Here is a 17,607-nt window from a genome sequence, read left to right on the forward strand (position 1 = left end):
CTTCTGACCCACTAACGCACTTTTCCTTTCCCTTAAAACTACAGTATGAGAAGGGAAGAGTATATGCTCAGGTCTTGTCGAAACATGGACTTAAAAGTTAATGGACTTACTTGGACCCAGGTGTTTCAAAAATCCCAGGTCTGTTTTGACAGCCTGATAGAGTCAGAATTAACTCCAGTGGCTGTATTTGTAGCACCCTGGTTCTGGCATGTTGTTTTAATAAACTGAACAAAACAACTCCCTCCATTTTTCTCCCTCCAGATGATGGTAAAGAAGAACCTCCAACCACTTTACTCTGGGTCCAGTATTATTTGGCTCAGCATTATGATAAAATTGGACAGCCATCCCTGGCTCTGGAATATATAAACGCTGCTATAGAAAGTACTCCCACTTTGATAGAACTCTTCCTTGTGAAGGCAAAAATCTATAAGGTAAGCTTGGCTTGATCTTAGTGACCAGAGGTTATTTGTTTGTTATGGTGGAAGACTTTTACATATGCTTATACTTTCCTGTAACATTTTTGATGTGAACGCTGAAGTGTTAAGCTTGTATTAAGCAAGACACATGGATAATCCATGGAAAATTATGTAGTGAATTTTAGTAGAGGTGTCTAGATAAGGGTATTGTTTGTCTGCTTGGGTTTTTTAGAGCAAGTGAATAAGCCCCTACTGAAGATTAAGTCAATAAAGGACAAGGATACTTAAAAATGTGAATTCTCAATTTACACTTATATTTTTCATATGAAAAAATTATGCTAATAAATTTAGCTGGTGCTTCAAATGTCTTCCAGCTGTTCTTACCCCGCCCCCTACTTTTTTTAACTAATTGAAAACAATTTCTCAATTGCACTATCAGAATGGGATTATACAAAGTGTCCTTTAAGCATTTTCAGGAAGAACATCTAGTGCCAAAAGACCTGTAATTCCATAAGGAGGGAAAGTAATTTTTCTGCTTTTTTCCTTTAAAAGTTTGTTGCTTTCCTGAAGAAAGCTATTTATTTAAAAAGGTCTAAAAAAATAATTATATTAAACAGTGAGTCAGTAAAACACGCATGGTTTATAATTAATGAATCGAACTTGAATTTCTGTTTCTTTAAGCATGCTGGCAATATTAAAGAAGCTGCAAGGTGGATGGATGAAGCTCAGGCTTTGGACACAGCAGACAGATTTATCAACTCCAAATGTGCAAAATATATGCTGAAAGCAAACTCCATTAAAGAAGCAGAAGAAATGTGTTCTAAGTTTACGAGGGTTTGTTGCATTTAACTATAACTCTTTTGAATAATGTGGCCCTAATTCCTTGTGGAATAACTTTTTGTGTTAAGTTTCCGCTCACCTTTGCTATAATCTTTAAGTTCTGTTTCAGAGCAACTATGATTGCTTGCTTCACTCATGTTAGTGACTATCAGGATTTAAATTAATCTTGGATAAGAATGATTCCATAGTATTAAGTGAAAACTCTAAAGCTTGGATTTGATCATTTTTGCCAGGTAGGAAGAATGTAGCATGTGTGTTTCGCTGCTTTAATTTTGTGATAAGTCATTTGGTTTAATATTGATTCTATAGGATCCTTGAAAGATCTGATAATATTGTCCATGCCTCCCTTTCATATTTTTTTTTCTTGGTAGTAAGTTAGAGAATTCAGACTTCTCTTGTAATAAAATTTTTGTGTGGCTACAAGGTGGGAGTCTTTTTGAGATGTACTCCATGTGTGAACAATCTTTCATCGATAAGGCTGTGTTTAACAGTAATGAAGGAAAGCTGCATATTGTGGTGTTTTGTTTTTTTTGGTGGCTGCTTACCCATGACCAATTAGCTGGCATTGCTTAATTTCATGCATCAGTTTTTGTCCCTGCAGTAACCTACTTTGCTAGGTTTGGTCTGACAGGTTAGGTGCTTTTCTCTTGCTGTTACTCTTTCATAACTGAAAGTCAAAACAGCTCAGTGTAGCCTTTCCAGAATATTTGGCAAATGATAGCTTTAGAATACTGGCAATATCATTTATGTGTTGTCAGTGGGAGGCAGGCAGCAAGCTATTGGAAACTACCTGTAGAAGTAATTCTTTTTTGTTTTTTGTCCCATTTTTCTCTTCTCTCTTGAAGAGCAGGAAAAACCTGGAGTAAGGTAGGTTGAACAGAGGGGTATTTCTACAGGGAAAGCTGAAGGATTTTTGTGAAACGGAGGCTGTGTGCAGGCAAACACAGAGGGAGGGGAAGCTTTGTTTATATAAGCTTAGTAGCTTTATGTGGAGTGTTTGATGCAAAACTGCAGTGAATCTAGGTTAATTGACCTCTCTCAATGCCTTAAGCAGCTTTAAGATGTCAAAAAAGTAAGCATACCAATTGCCCAAAACTGAACTTTAAAAATATAATTTGATGATGTTGCTTTGTATAATCTTTTTTATCTCCTTTTGATCTTCTGTCTAGTGCTCAAATACAAGTTTCTTAATTGAAAAACAATAATTAAAGAAGATCTAAATTAGCCATAAAGGAAACAGAACTAACAGTTTTTCTGGTTTTTAGCTGCCTAAATCAGACTGGTTTGAAGACCGCCTTTCTCTCTCATTTGGCGCATTCTCCTTACCCTTCCGTTCGAATATTATCTTTCATTTTCCCAGCTTTGGCTCTTGGCTGCTTCTTGAATAGCCTAGTTTTTGCAAGATCAGAGTAAAGTCAGAATGGCTGCATCCACCCCAAGCAGCTGACTTTGACATTAAGCTTGAAAGGCATATGATAAGTTGTAGAGATCTATGCAAGTATATATAAATACCAGATTTGAAAGGCAACTGTATTCTTTTTTGAATCTGAAGGTGTCAAAGCTACCAGTATTCCTTTTGCTTTGGCACTGCTCTCTAGTACTGATCACATAAGAAATAACCTATTACTACTGTTAGTTACTATGCTTTGCTCAATCAGCAGGTCTCTGGAAGACACAGATGGCAGTTTAAGTTAAAAAAAAAATAAAAAATCCTGCAGGTGTCAGTGTCATGCCACATGCTAGAACTTTTCTGCCATTTTTCTGCGTGCTGCAATGTGTTATTTGTGTACACAAGGTTAAAACAGTGACTGAACATCTCTTCTGTCATAAAGATGAGGAACTGTCACAGTTAAATGGTCACTACCTGGTTATTCATTGTGTGTGTCTGACTCTTCCAATAAGTGGAACATAGAGGATTTTTTTTTTTTTTTTTTTTTTTTTTGAGTAATGAACAAAGCAAGTCCATCTGAACTGTGGCATTTCTGACTTTTGGGACTCCAGTTTTGAAATTTGGCATTCTTTTGATAGCCTCTTTATTTGTGCTTTTAATTACAACAAGGTAAAAGGAATAGCAGTTAACAAATTGAATGAGATTTAGTTTTTTTATAATGCTGTTTTTGCTTTTAGGAAGGAACCTCGGCAGTAGAGAACTTGAATGAAATGCAGTGCATGTGGTTTCAGACAGAGTGTGCGCAAGCTTACAAAGCAATGAACAAATTCGGAGAAGCACTTAAGAAATGCCATGAAATTGAGAGAGTACGTATCTAAACTGCCTAGGTTGGAAAACTCTAGCTTAAGTTTACTGTGCTGATGTGTTTCCTTTCTGACTGGCAAGAGTATACTTCATTTAGCTTCAGGAGAGATTTTGTTTCCTGGTGGGTTCTGGCAAGTTGATTCAATCATATTTCCTCCTAAAAATGCCATTGTAAACTGTGTATTATAAAGAGATTTGATAAAGTCATTTGAAGATCCAGGAAAGAACAGAAAACTCTGAGATAATCTTACTTTTGGCAGGGTACAAAAAAAATAGGTATTTGGGTACAAACCAGGAGTATGTGTACTTTAAGTCCAAAAAGAACATGGCTGAGCTGACAAGCCCAGCCTTAAAGTAAGGGAAGGATGTCGCCTTAGTTATTGTTAAGCCACTATGTTTTAGAGGGAGAGAATAAATGTAAAGAACTATCAACAATATTAAATATCTTCGTCTTTTAAAAAACAAAACAAAACAAAACAGTATGGGTTTGGGGTTTTTTAAGCATATTAGGGTCTCGAAAAAAGACCTGACAGCTGAGGGTATGAATGAAGTGCTCAGAGAAGGACGCAGTAGGAAGCTATTCCTCTTGGTAAACAGGGCGGCTTAAGGAGATTTCAACACTGATGCTTTTCTGCAGTGGGCACTAGTCTGTGGAATATTCTCAGATTAGAACAAAGTGATTTGCCAGGACCATCTTCTATGCACACAGATCCTTCGAATATGTGTAAAATCCTTTTGAAAGAATTTGTGTAAGAAACTACTAGTCTTGTAAATTGTATTGGTTACCAGAAGAGGTCAGCAAGTGAAGAGCTGACTTAGACCACCCAGAAAAACATTTCTAAGGAATTAAGTCACTATGTTTAATTTATTTGTTGGATTAATTAATTGAAATTGTGGTAAAGATCGGAAATAAGGTAGACAAATATGTTATATTCAGAAACCATCAACAAAGCTTTTGTAAGAAAAAGCAGTGCCTCTTAAGTCTTTTAGAGGTGTCAGTTACGCTGAAGGCAGTCTAGTTGAGAAAATGTGTTCTGGATTTCAGAAACACTCTTGATGTCATCCTTCACACCGTAAAGGATTTAAACTCTCTCAGAAAAAGAAGGGAAGTTGATGTCATGGATTTAATAGCTTGTTCGTGGCAGGGAAAACATAGTAGGAGCAAATAATCAACTTTTACAAGAAAAGGAGTTTATCACGGAGATTACTAAGGCGTCTCTCCAGGGTCTCCATTGTTTGATATATCAATAAATGATCACAGAACAGGAGTGAGTAGTCTAAGGACCGTGCTTGCACTGTCTCAATACTAAATTGTAAAATGGTGCATGAAACACAATGTTCAACAGTGTAGTTGGTAAAGGGGGGGACAAGAAGAATTCCTTGCCTATGTATAAATGTTAAAAGGTCTTACATGAATTATTGCTGCTCAGGAAAGAAACCCTGGAACCATTACAGAGTGCTGCAAAAACTTCTGTGTAGGTGTGGAGCGGCAGTCAAAAGGACAGCGTTGGGAATTAAGTGACTAGAGAAGTAGTAATTTTCTTCCATTGTGTAAATCTGTCGTATTGTTTACATCTGAATATCATACCTCCTTAAAAAAGTGCTAGTAAAATACGTGCCGTGGAGTAACTTCGACCTCAAGAGACTGCTATTAGCTTGTCATGCTTATTATTTTATCCTCAGCTTTGACAAGCAACAACTGAGTTTAGGATGAAGTTGTATGAGATCATAACTGCATGGAGAAATTGAAGAGAGGAATGACTTTTCACTGCTTCTCAAACAAAAACAAGGGGACATCAGGTGACAATAAGGAAAGCAGGTCTTGAACAAAAGGAAGTACTTTCTCACACCAGGTGTGATTCAAGTGTAGAATTCACTGCCACAGTAATGGAAGCAAAAACTGTACTTTTGACTGAAAAAATTGGAGGAGTTCATGAAGAAAAATTCTTCAAGTGAGGTTTAAATACAACAAATGTAGAACCTTTGTCCCTTAAACTGCAAATTGTCAGAGGGTAGATACTGTTAAGAGATTGTGAAATGTGTGAATTTTGGTTCTGACCTAAGATGCTTTCTGTTCTTTTCACCATGATGTTATTTTTGGAGGGTTTTGTTAAGTCATATTTCTGAAAGCTAGGGTGTATTTGTCAAACAGCGGGCTTCTACTAAATTATTGCTTTGGGGAGGGTGTGTTAAAAAAGTCAAGGTTAGTGTCTGGTTGTTAATACTTGCTGAATGATATTGTGTTATGTTGTGTTAGCATTTTGTAGAAATCACGGATGACCAGTTTGACTTTCACACCTACTGTATGAGGAAGATTACACTTAGGTCTTATGTGGACTTGTTAAAACTAGAAGATGTACTTCGACAACATCCGTTCTACTTCAAAGCAGCACGCATTGCCATAGAGATATATTTGAAACTTCATGATAATCCTTTAACAGATGAAAATAAAGAACACGAGGCTGATACAGGTATTCAACCCTCAGGACTTATTAAATATGCAGTTTCACTAATTAGTGGATATTTTATGAAGATCCACCAGTCTTATAGTTGTCAACTGTAGTAGCCAAAAGTAAGAGTTCTGTCATAACTGAAAGTAGGCAAATTGTAACTTGGCCTGCATGTACAAGTAGATGTTCTTACTGAAAGTAAAAACATGTATTAGTTTAATTTTGGTTATTATGAAACAATTATGTTTTTTGTAGCGACAATTGTAATTCTTAAGTAAAAACATGTTTGTGTTAGGAAATGGCTGAGAAAACATGGAATTCTCATGGTGGTTGGTCCATGAAATAACAGGCTGAAGCACGTGTGCTTGGTGGTAGTTCTTTCTAAGCGTTTTATCAGTGTGCAAAAGTTTACTAGGTAACAAATTTTATCATCTCTTGCTTCTGTTGTTAAAATGACGTGTAAATCCATCAATTTCCCCCTGCCCCCCCCCCCGTCTCTGGAGAGCAAGTTAAGGGATTATGGCTTGGAACCTCAAATGGTATGAATGGAGGCTATTGAATCCTCCAGGAGGAATTTGTCAAGTTTAATATTTCTCATGTCAGTTCATTTGTGTGGCCTCAGGCTCAAATTAAGACAAGGGGAAGTGTAATAGAATTTCTTGTAGCTGCTTTCTGATCTGTTTTGAATTAATTCTCCATGCTTTAATTGGAGGGAGGAGAGGATCTGACTATGAATCAAATGTGAGATGTCTGTAGGGCATTAAAAGCAAAGCTGGAACTATTTATGCAAAGTGCAACTATTTCACCTTATTTTTGTTAGACCATTTAATTACTACATTAAACATAATTTGTGTTGTGCAATGCCTAAGGAATAAATCAATACATATTGTTGTGCACTTTTACTCCAGGCACTGGATTTGTGGAGTCATGCCGTAATTACTTTGTCCCGCCTTCAGCATGTTGTACTGTTACAGAATCATAGGTTGGAAAAGGCCTCTAAGATCAGCAAGTCCAACCGTCAACCCAACACCACCATGCCTACTAAACCATATCCTGAAGTGCCACATCTACACTTTTTTTAACACCTCCAGGGATGGTGACTCAACCACCTCCCTGGGCAGCTTATTCCAATGCCTGACCACTCTTTCAGTAAAGAAATTTTTCCTAATATCCAATCTAAACCTCCTCTGATGCAACCTGAGGCCATTGTCTCTCGTCCTATCACTAGTTACTTGGGAGAAGATACCAACACCTGCCTCACTACAACCTCCTTTCAGGTAGTTGTAGAGAGCAGTAAGGTCCCCCCTCAGCCTCCTCTTCTCCAGACTAAACAACCCCAGCTCCCTCAGCCGCTCCTCGTAAGACTTGTTCTCCAGACCCCTCACCAGTCTCGTTGCCCTTCTCTGGACACGCTCCAGCACCTCAATGTCTTTCTTGTAATGAGGGACCCAAAACTGAACACAGTACTCGAGATGCAGCCTCACCAGTGCCGAGTTCAGGGGCAAATATTGTTCTAATTCCTATTGCCCTGATTTCACAAAGGAATTTGTGAATTATGAAGCAGCAGCGTAGACTGTAAAATAATCTGTTGATAGTAAAGAAGTTTTTACAGATATAACAGCAGCATTACTAGTTAGTAGATGTGGTTTAAAGGAGAGGATGGTATCTGACAACTGATTGAGACTGTTATATTAGACATCAACATTGGTTTTGTCCTTTGCGTGTGTACAGCAAATATGTCTGACAAGGAGCTAAAGAAGCTACGAAATAAGCAGAGAAGAGCGCAAAAGAAAGCACAGCTGGAGGAGGAGAAGAAGAATGCTGAGAAAGAAAAGCAACAGAGGAATCAGAAAAAGAAGAAGGATGATGATGATGAAGAAATCGGAGGTCCGAAAGAAGAACTTATCCCTGAGAAGTTGGCAAAGGTGCTTACTAATGTAATGATGAAGTTACAGAAATTTCTAAAGAAGTTACAGTGAGCACACATACAATTTGAAAGCCATGCACATAAATTCTTTATTTTTGTATGGCTTCTCTTCGCAGGCAGCATTTTAAAAATAGTTTTTTTTCTAGGAATTGTTGGCTATACTGTCAGTAATGTGGTGAAATCACAGCTTTCAGGTGAAGGTGAAGGGCAGCGATTGAAGTCATAAACATTTGCTACAGGTGGAATTATCTTCTTGTGTGTATTGCACTAACTTGTTGATTATACCCTATTTCTAGTTGATCGGATGGAAGTCTTTCTATTCTGTATGTAAGGTGATTATCATTCACTCTTTATGTCCCATAATATTTTTTTATTTATTAAGTATAGACAACCTGTGAAAGAGGAGGCATTGAAACAGTGAATGGTTTAACAGCATTTGTTTGCATTTTGTTTTGAATAGAGGGGGGGGAAAAAAGGGTAAAGAAGCTATTTGGAAATAGTAGTAGACTAGACTGAGATGGATTTCGAGATCTGGATTAAGAACTGTAGAGATACGTAAAGCGGAGGTGACCCAGAAGACTATTCTTGTGCTAAAGGTTGTACCTGTAAGGAGCAGGAAAACACTTGAAAAATGTGGGGAAAGATAATGAAAAAATATACAGAGAATGGAAAAATTAATTTATGCTAATAGTAGTATAGTATCCAAGTACTGGTAGGTATGGTATTATTGGCTCTTCAGGGAATGGTATTTGAAAGTTGAGACAGTGAACTTCACTCTGTAGCCAGGAAGCAAGTGACTTAAAAAACCTGACTAGTCATTGAAGATTGTTGTCAGTATTCCTATTGTTTAGCTCACTGGTTGCGAGAAGCAGCACTCTAATTGCAGTGCTAGTTAGGATTGAAATGGTCACGATGCCATGTACTGAAATTGAGTTCTGGAGTAGGGGGATGTCATGGGATATCCCAGGAAAATCTAGGCAGTCCCTAAGAGTATAGGGAGTAGTTGCAGCTGTATAGTGGCAAATCTTCCCTACTAATATTCCAAATTTAATATCAGAGTCATGACATAGACACTTCCAAATTCAGTTGGTTCCTAGTGCCGGAAGACCATTTTTGCAATAGTTGGTCTCTTGCAAACAGTTTTCCTGAAACAGTTGCCCCTAGACTTGTTTGAATGTGTAGCTTTGGCATTAAAAGCATATCTTTGCAGTCTGTTTTATTATGGGTTCCACATAGTTTTAAGTGCACAGTTGTGACTGATATGTGCTGTTATGAGTTTGCGTGCATAAGTGGTGCAGGGCTTTTTATGAAAACTTTCGTAATACACGGTTAGCAGGAACTCCAGAAGGTGTCCATCATTGTCTTCAACTCGGTTATTTGCAATGAAGTGTATTACTTCAGTATTACTGAATTGTTATTGGTAGACAACAATTAAATTTTGTATCTGATTCTTGGAGAGTAGCATAAAAAAACGTAAATATGCAGGACAACAGACAGTTCTTCTTCGAATTAGCTCTAACCTCTAGATGCAAGAGATCTGTGTTTAAAGAATTCTTGCACAGAATTAATTTGTGTTAAAACTATCCATTTACTGGATTATGGTAACTAAGACCAGGAGACAGCGGTCAATATCTAGTTGCTTCAAGCTTGCTCTTAGTGTTGTGGCTGGGAATGTTGCCATGACCTGGCAGTTTTCTCTGTCACGGGCTTAAAGTAGTTGTTTGCCAGCGTCTCAGGCCCATGTGGGTAGATTGGCATGGGGAGCCATTCTGCCCATTACAGTGCAGGTTCAGTTGCAGCTGTATGATAGAAGGCAAAGACTTGTATCACTGTAGGAAAACGTGATTTATAACCATCACAAAGCAATTTTTTAGACTTGACTGTGTTTAGACACTAATACTGAGCACAAGATGCATAATTTGTAACAGAAGAGGTTCTAAGCATCTTATGCATTGCCTTACAAGAGTAACTCTCTGACGTGACTCAGAAATAGCTAATTCTGTTGTTGAAGAGTTATTAGGTTTAAACTTAGTGACTTAGTTATGTGTCATTTCATTGAATGTGTAGGTTGAAGCACCTTTGGAAGAAGCCATTAAATTTTTAACACCCTTGAAGAATTTAGTGAAGAACAAAATAGAGACGCATCTTTTTGCCTTCGAGATTTATTTTCGAAAAGGTAGGTGAGAAAACTATGAACCGCAAATTTCTTTCTTTCATTAAAAATGTATATTAGAATTTAAGCAGAAATTATTGATGAGATATGAGAAGTCAGTCTCTGTTAAGACACACAACTTTTCATTGGACCAACACCCCAGCCATGAGCAGTCTGTGAAAAACCAATGTTTGAACATTTGGTGATTATCCGCTGTCTTTGCTGTGCTTAAATCTATAAGCAATGAAACTGTAGCTAATTCTCCCAGCTTGCATTTGCCCTAGTTATTTGTTTCTATCTATAGTTCGCAGAACTACACGCTGTAAAGAAGTGTACAGTTGCTAATGATAACCGGTCTTTTGAAACACTTGACTTCTGAGTTCTTCTATTGGTTAAATATTATGCTTTAAGAACTTATGTTCAAATTTACTTACTAGTTTAACAAGCTTAATTCACTGGTTAAATAAATGTTTGTTAGAAAAAATGGGTGTTGCAGTACACTCAGCTTTAATTTCTTCTGAGCGTTCTAATTTCAGACACTAAATACTCCTGCAACATAATGCAGTGAGTTCCAGCCACAGGTTTTTGAACATTTGCCAACACTTTCTTTTCCAGAGAAATTCCTTCTGATGCTTCAGTCTGTGAAGAGAGCTTTTGCTATTGATTCTAGTCACCCTTGGCTTCATGAGTGTATGATTCATCTCTTCAGCAGTGGTATGTATCTGTTTGATACGACTTCATCTGTACGTGCTTCCAGGTGATGCCTAACCCCCACACAGTCATTCAATTTTAGTTTATAAACTAACAGCACAATGAATTCAAAATATTTAATGCACATACTGGAAAGTTTCTTAAACAACTGATTTGTGCTAAAATTAAGTATGTTTATTATGACTGCAGCTGGATTTAGTAGTTATTCCAACAAGTATTAGTAAGTCTTTTGAAGACTGAGTAGTATGGTGAACCTCTGAAAGAGTGAGTGAAGAAACGGAAACTGCAGAATGAGGAACCTGGCTTCTCTGCTGGCTGCCTGTGTCAGCATGCGAGGAGAAGGCTTAGATTTCTATCCTTTTTGTTAGAAGGTTGACAGGATTATCTCCCTTCCCTTGCACAAGAGGTCACCCTTCCTGTTGAAGGCTACAGACTAGATATACTTAAGAATGGACTTGTATGACCTCAGTCTTTGAGCCCAATAGATTTTAATCAGTAAGGAGGAGAGTGTATTGGAGTAAAAAGGCTTTGGCTTTTTCTAGGCATCAGAAAATTGTCACAGTTAAGCTTTTTCCAACCAGATCCAGTTATTTACCTTTTCAAATTTGATGCATCTTCATTTGAGGGTTTTTTCCAATTACATTAATAATGTAAACATGACAAATATTACAATAAATACATAACGTAGGTTTTACTATGACTATGTGTGTTGACCTTGATTAACTTCTTTTTTGCAATTCAATAGTATCTGAAAGCAAGGATCTACCTGATGTAGTTAGAACAGTGTTAAACCAAGAAATGAATCGGCTTTTTGGAGCAACTAATCCAAAGAACTTCAATGAAGCTTTCCTTAAAAAGAACTATGACTCACTACCACACAGGTTATCAGGTATTTTGCCTTTATCCTTTTTCTGCCCTGCTTCAATACTTTCTGTGCTTATCTAGTAGTGGCATCTCAGTATCAGCGCCAGTGATGTAAAAATCACTCTTGCCATCAGGAATGCTTTTCTTCTCTCAGTCAGTGTTTTTGTGACAACATGACCACCAGGTCGTCTGGTTTTCTTCAAATTTTTTTCTATATGCTGCTAAAATACAAATTTTTGGACCTCTCTGCCATGTTTTCGTTTCTGATGCGTGCAGAAGGTATCGTAAAACTGTAACTGTATGAAGTAGTTTGTATGAGCTATGGTATGTGAAGTAGTATTTCCCAGTTGCAAAATTTTTTTGATACGTGTATTTGAAGAGGCTTACTGCCAAGAGAAATACGCCGAGTGCTCAGCAGGCCAGGTAACACCCAGAGCTATTGGTGTGCCTAATGAGGAGCTGAGATGGTGCTGGTTACCTGTTACGAATTGCTGTCGGTCAAGAGCAACCACGTATTATAGTGGGTACCACACAGGAAGCAGGGTGTAAGCCACCCAGGGGAGTGGCATTACTGTTGTGGGCCTCAGACCTGGCCACAAAAAGCAGTGAGTTTACTCTTGCATCACTTCTGGCATCAAGTCCCTCCAACGCCGACTGTGCTGTGCGACTTGGAAATGTGTCCTGGTTGTGTCTTGACACCATATTATAACAAGAGCTCTATGTGCACATCTCTTCTGTGCCCTGGTTTCTGTGTGAAGATCTGAGCAGTGGTGCTGGAGGGAACTGTGGTGTGTTGCAGCAGATCTGATTTGTTGTCTTCACTGCCTGGGGTTCCATGGTACACTGCAAATGCTCCTACCTTGCGGTGTAGACAATGCCTGTTGGTTTTAATGCCTTGTCTAGCATCGAATGGTAGACTTAAAGCCACCCTTCTACTTGCTCAGGTGTCAGGCTTTAATGCTCCAGGTGGTTCAGTTTTGAACTACTACTGTAGAGTTCAATATCCCCTCTTAGTCTTATTATCTCTATTTTATGTGTCTGCATAAGTTTTTGGTCATCCACTGGGTGATGAAGCTTATTTTTCTTCCTGTAGCTGCCAAAATGATGTACTATTTAGATCCTTCCAGTCAGAAAAGGGCAGTGGAGCTGGCAATGACCCTGGATGAATCCCTCATTAACAGAAATCTTCAGGTAACAGATATTTATAAATTGTAAACCACTTTTGTATATCTGTGGAAGCTTTATGCAAATTATGGAGGTAAGAGGAAGCTGAAATTATTTTTGTGCCTTATCGTAAGGAGGTTGGATTGTCATGTGAGAGGAAAGGGGTATCAGGTTCATCCGATCAGAAATGTTCGAAGTCCTCATCACAAATTTAACTTAGTTCTGTAATAATATGAAAATAGCTGGCTAGCAGCAGAAACTAAGTTATTGCCGCAGGTAATGGGAAGGCTTATTAAACACATGTCACTGTTTAGAGCAGGGCGGCAATAAACAGTGGCAGATGCTCTCTATTGACCCCTGCCCTCCCACCAGGGAAAGGGGAAAAGGAGGAAAAGGGAGAGAGACTTTCAAATTGGATATTAAACCAGCTTTACTAATAATGCAAAATATACAAACTCAATATGGAGTTTCCGGGAGCGGGCAGTGGTGTCCCACCAGCAGCTGCCAGGCAGCACCAGGAAGTCCTGGCCTGGATTCCGCAGTAGATGGGAACTGCACTCATCGCAGTCTGGATCAGGGTCCTCTTCAGAAGGCGTCCATGAATGAAGAGAGCGAGACCCTGGTGATGCCCCAGCTTTAAACTGAGTTATGACACGCGTGGCATGGAATACCGCGTTGGTCAATATCGGGTCACCTGTCCTGTCCGCCCCTCCCTGTAAGTACAGGCTTTTTGCGACCCCTCACTGGCAGAACAGAAGAGGTCTATCATGGACCTTGGCTGCTATAGAAATAATTATAAACAGGGGCCTTTCCTGCACTCCGTTCCTACTGTAAAATTCCTCAGTAAACTATAAACATCACGTGTTACCATCTGTGGAGCAGGCACTGTCTGAAGAATATGCAGCCAACGTCAGAAAAATGCAGTTACTTAGAAGAACTTAAATGAAAGGAAAATTCACTAAAAGAGAAGTGGTTCTGTTTTAACCAAAAACCAGGACAACACAAGAGAATTCACTTGGCAAAAGATGCTAAAGCTCCCCAATAAGAAAAGATTGTAGTCTGTCCAAGCTTTAGCTGTTACACAGGTGACAGTTCACCAGAAAAAGAAACTCTGCTCTATTCTGGTGATCGTGGACACCACCATGCCCCTTTCCCCACTCCCCCACCTTCATCTGGGAAAGCTATAAACGCTGACTTGCAATTCAAAGGATTTGAAAGTAATTTTTTTGAATACCTTTAAATGTTTGTAATAAAGAATTAATGAACATGGCTTTTTCTTCCTGTGACTGCACTCTGGCAGAACCTTACCTGACAAAGCAGAGGAGGAATAAAATGTCCTTTCTTTTTTCTAGCCTTCTTTAAACTGTTTCTGTATCCCAGTCAAACAGTTTCCTTTGGCACCACTGTGAGAGCGTCCAGCACATTTAATTGTTAGAGAGATTCCTTGGCAGGCTGTGCAAACTTTAGGACATTCCGTTTCTCTCAGTTCCTCTGGCACTTGTTTCATTATTGTGCTCTTTATGTCTGGAGACTGAAGAATTTTTTGCATCTATTGCAAGTAAGATTGGTGAACTTGCTAGTAAAATTACTCTTTTGTGGGCAAAAATCAGCGTGTTCCAAAAAACATCCCTTTGGATAGATACTGGGTTCAACAGAACTTTAATGGAGAAGGATTTTAAGTTCACAACAGATTTTTTTTGACAAAATGGGGAAAAGAGATAAGAAAAGACAATCTATTTACACACTTGCTTCAGATGTCAAAGCTTCAGATTCTTTCTGTAGCTGATCTGGTTATGGGACACAAACTAATGTCTTACATCCTAAGTATGTATTTAGCAGTTTTCATAAACTGTACTTTTGTTTGTGTTTTTTTGTATTACTGGTTGAGCAGTCTCAGAGAGCTTAAGGCAGATTATCAACAGATGCAGAAAATAAAAATTAAATGGCCTTCAGCAGCATTCTTTTTGCCTTATAGCTGGTGTTTTTGCCTGAGAGTACGATTCTGGGAATTGGACTGGGTAAAGATCCAAATGTAACCAAAAAAGCTTGGTTGCTTTAGAGATGTTTTCTTGGTAGGACTACAAGAAGCATTTACTGGCTCAATCTGTAAAGATGATGTACAGAGCATTGTGATAAAACTGAAAAGGTTCAGTTTAAGCATTGTTGGTGCCAACATAAAGTAAGAGTTGGAGTTCTACTGAACTTTTAGATGGGAAAGTGAAAGTGCTCAAAAAAAATGAGAACCTGAAAGAGTCGAGGCATTTGTTGAAAGGCATTCTTATGTGCAAAGAGATCAAATTTATTACATGTCATTTTAGTAAAGACCAGCTGTCTTGGGGCACATTGCAGGCATAAATCTAGCTACGTTTGACCTTCTGTGGATGCCAGTGTCGCAAAGAGCTCATGTGAGGAGAAGGGGGTGTTGAAGAGAACTTCATAACCCCATAGCGGGAGGACAGAGCAGTTAATCTCAATACACAGAACAAATAAAAGCTGCAGTAAATGTCAGAGGAGTGGAAAAAGACTGACTTACTGTGCTAATGCTAGCATGAATGACATGGATGGGTGTTAAATGCTGTTGGGCTTTAGTGAAGCTCAGTAAGTCTGTTTCTCATGTTTGGAATGCAAATAGAAAAAAACAGGAAATCTCCTTTTTCTCTTCTAAATCATTAACAAAAATGGATATGAAACTGCAGATATATCCGAAGGATGGGATAATATCTGAGTAATTTGGTTTGATTCACTAGTTACAGAGACACTTCAGTAGGTCACATATCCTTAAATGTAATTTTTCTTTTTCCCCACCAGAAACGTTTTCACATCTAATCATGGTTATTCAGCTGATGCTGTTTTTACACTTTAATTGTATTCCACTTTTCTTACAATTCGATCTGAAAGCACATTCACAAAAATCATTATTGGGAAATTCTAGTATATATTCTGGATTCATTGTTTTTATTTGTGAACACTAAAATTCGAATGCGTGTTATGTATTGCTGAAATGTTCAGTGTATCCCAGGATTGGGGGGGGGGGGGGGGTGTACCACAAAGCCGCAAAAACCCCACATTTAGTTGCAAGTAAGCCTGGTTCTTGATTGCCAACTAGTAAGAATCCATTGTTTTAGGAAAATAAGGAGCAGGTGACAAATCGGTATTTAGATTTCTGGCTGGTTTTTAAATCCCTTTAAACTGCATTATTTTGAATCAAACTACATTGGTGTTTCATGCTGTGTGGAGTTAGAAAAAAGTAGTTTGATATTGATAGACACCTGAAAACAGCACTTGGAGTTTGTTTTCTTTGTAGTATTGTATTTCTGGTCTAGGAGCGTTCAGATGAATGTTTAAGAAACCATAACACTTCTTTATTTTTCTCTTTAATTAGACTTGTATGGAGGTATTAGAAGCTTTATGTGACGGTAGCCTTGGAGACTGTAAAGAAGCATCTGAAACTTACAGAGCAAATTGTCATAAGCTTTTCCCTTATGCTTTGGCTTTCATGCCCCCTGGATACGAAGAGGATATGAAGATCACAGTTAATGGAGATAGTTCTGCAGAACCTGAAGAACTGGCCAATGAAATATGAACAACTTTATTGGAAAAAAATGACATTGGACCATATCTGGTGTATAATATTTTTGTCACGCACCTGCTGAATTGTTCTAACTTACACAGAGAACAGAAGGAAAAAAAAAAACCGTTGCCTTCAAATAGTTTTACTTTTTTTTTATCCTGCTGACAAAGTATATATATAAAATATCTAACATATTACTGGATATAGGTTGTTCGGTTTCTTAAAAATTAAAAGCTGCTAAAATTGAAGAAAAAAAACCCCTTCTCCTTACCTACCTACCCATGTTTTTAAACTAATTTATATGAAATCTGGAGGTGTATAGCCCTCGGAGCAGGTGTGTGGCAGAAATATTACTTTAAATTTGTCTTGTGAGATTACTGTTATCTCAGACAGCAAAAATGCTGTTTTAGCACTGGATTCTTTCACTGAGCACAAAGAGTTGTTGGGGCTTTAGCATCTGACTGATTTTGATACGGGGATGATTCTGTCCATAGGAAGTATGCAATGTGAATCAGAATAGACAGAGAAGCCTGCAACATACGTGTTATGTTGTGGATGCTGGGACATACAGATATCAAGCAGAATTAAGAAACATAGTGTGTTCAATAAGCTTGTTGTGTCTCTGAAATTCACTGTACACGATCAGTTTGGTGTTCTTGCACCACAGTTTTTACCTGAAGGAACCAGTTAAAACTATCTAAATAAAACGTGGGGGGTGGGCTGGGAAGAATCAACGTTGCTGTTCTAGAGATGAACCTATCAGCATAGGTTGGCCAAACTTTTTAAAACTGTAATGCAAGAACCAAATAAAATTATGCACTGTGATGTGGCACCAACTAATTAGAAAGATAGCATGCATTTTTCACGTAGAGTGAAAACAAAATGAGAACATACTATGGCTTGAAGTGGCAAAGAGGAGAACTCCTGACTACCATTTTGACTGATCAAGAGACTAATAGTTTAAAACCTCAGCAGGCCTTGTTCACGTTATGCAGAAAAAAAAAAAAAGTGCTGCAGTTTAGATACCTCTGGAACTTTTCCACAGTGTCACAGGTTTGTAATACTTGAAGCCCTACATTTCTAAGAATATATTTCTTGCTCAGTTGTTTCAGGCAAGCCCAAGACTTTGTAACTTTTAAGGGGCCCAAGATTTTTTTTCAATAACAGACCAGCTTCTTATTCCTGCAGTTACAGATGTAATTTCCTTTGTCAAACATAAGGTACCAAATATAATGCAATAAAACATTTTGAAAAACAA

The 17,607-nt window shown here is 38.2% G+C and overlaps 1 protein-coding gene across 2 annotated transcripts in view; it reads left to right on the forward strand.

Moving 5' to 3' along the window:
• The window catches only part of NAA15 (N-alpha-acetyltransferase 15, NatA auxiliary subunit), a 40,439-nt gene extending 22,832 nt beyond the window's left edge, over positions 1-17,607 (forward strand). Inside the window, exons 11-21 of one of the 2 annotated variants that reach the window (XM_075420986.1) lie at positions 262-431; positions 1,098-1,250; positions 3,384-3,512; positions 5,768-5,981; positions 7,692-7,885; positions 8,184-8,219; positions 9,955-10,063; positions 10,655-10,753; positions 11,496-11,639; positions 12,708-12,805; positions 16,161-17,607. In XM_075420986.1, the coding sequence (XP_075277101.1) occupies positions 262-431; positions 1,098-1,250; positions 3,384-3,512; positions 5,768-5,981; positions 7,692-7,885; positions 8,184-8,219; positions 9,955-10,063; positions 10,655-10,753; positions 11,496-11,639; positions 12,708-12,805; positions 16,161-16,361 (1,547 nt within the window). In that variant the 3' untranslated portion in view covers positions 16,362-17,607. The remainder of the gene's footprint in view (positions 1-261; positions 432-1,097; positions 1,251-3,383; positions 3,513-5,767; positions 5,982-7,691; positions 7,886-8,183; positions 8,220-9,954; positions 10,064-10,654; positions 10,754-11,495; positions 11,640-12,707; positions 12,806-16,160) is intronic. The other variant, XM_075420985.1, reaches the window with a different exon arrangement.

The sequence above is a fragment of the Opisthocomus hoazin genome, chromosome 5 (genome assembly GCF_030867145.1).
Source record: "Opisthocomus hoazin isolate bOpiHoa1 chromosome 5, bOpiHoa1.hap1, whole genome shotgun sequence".
Classification (NCBI taxonomy): domain Eukaryota; kingdom Metazoa; phylum Chordata; class Aves; order Opisthocomiformes; family Opisthocomidae; genus Opisthocomus; species Opisthocomus hoazin.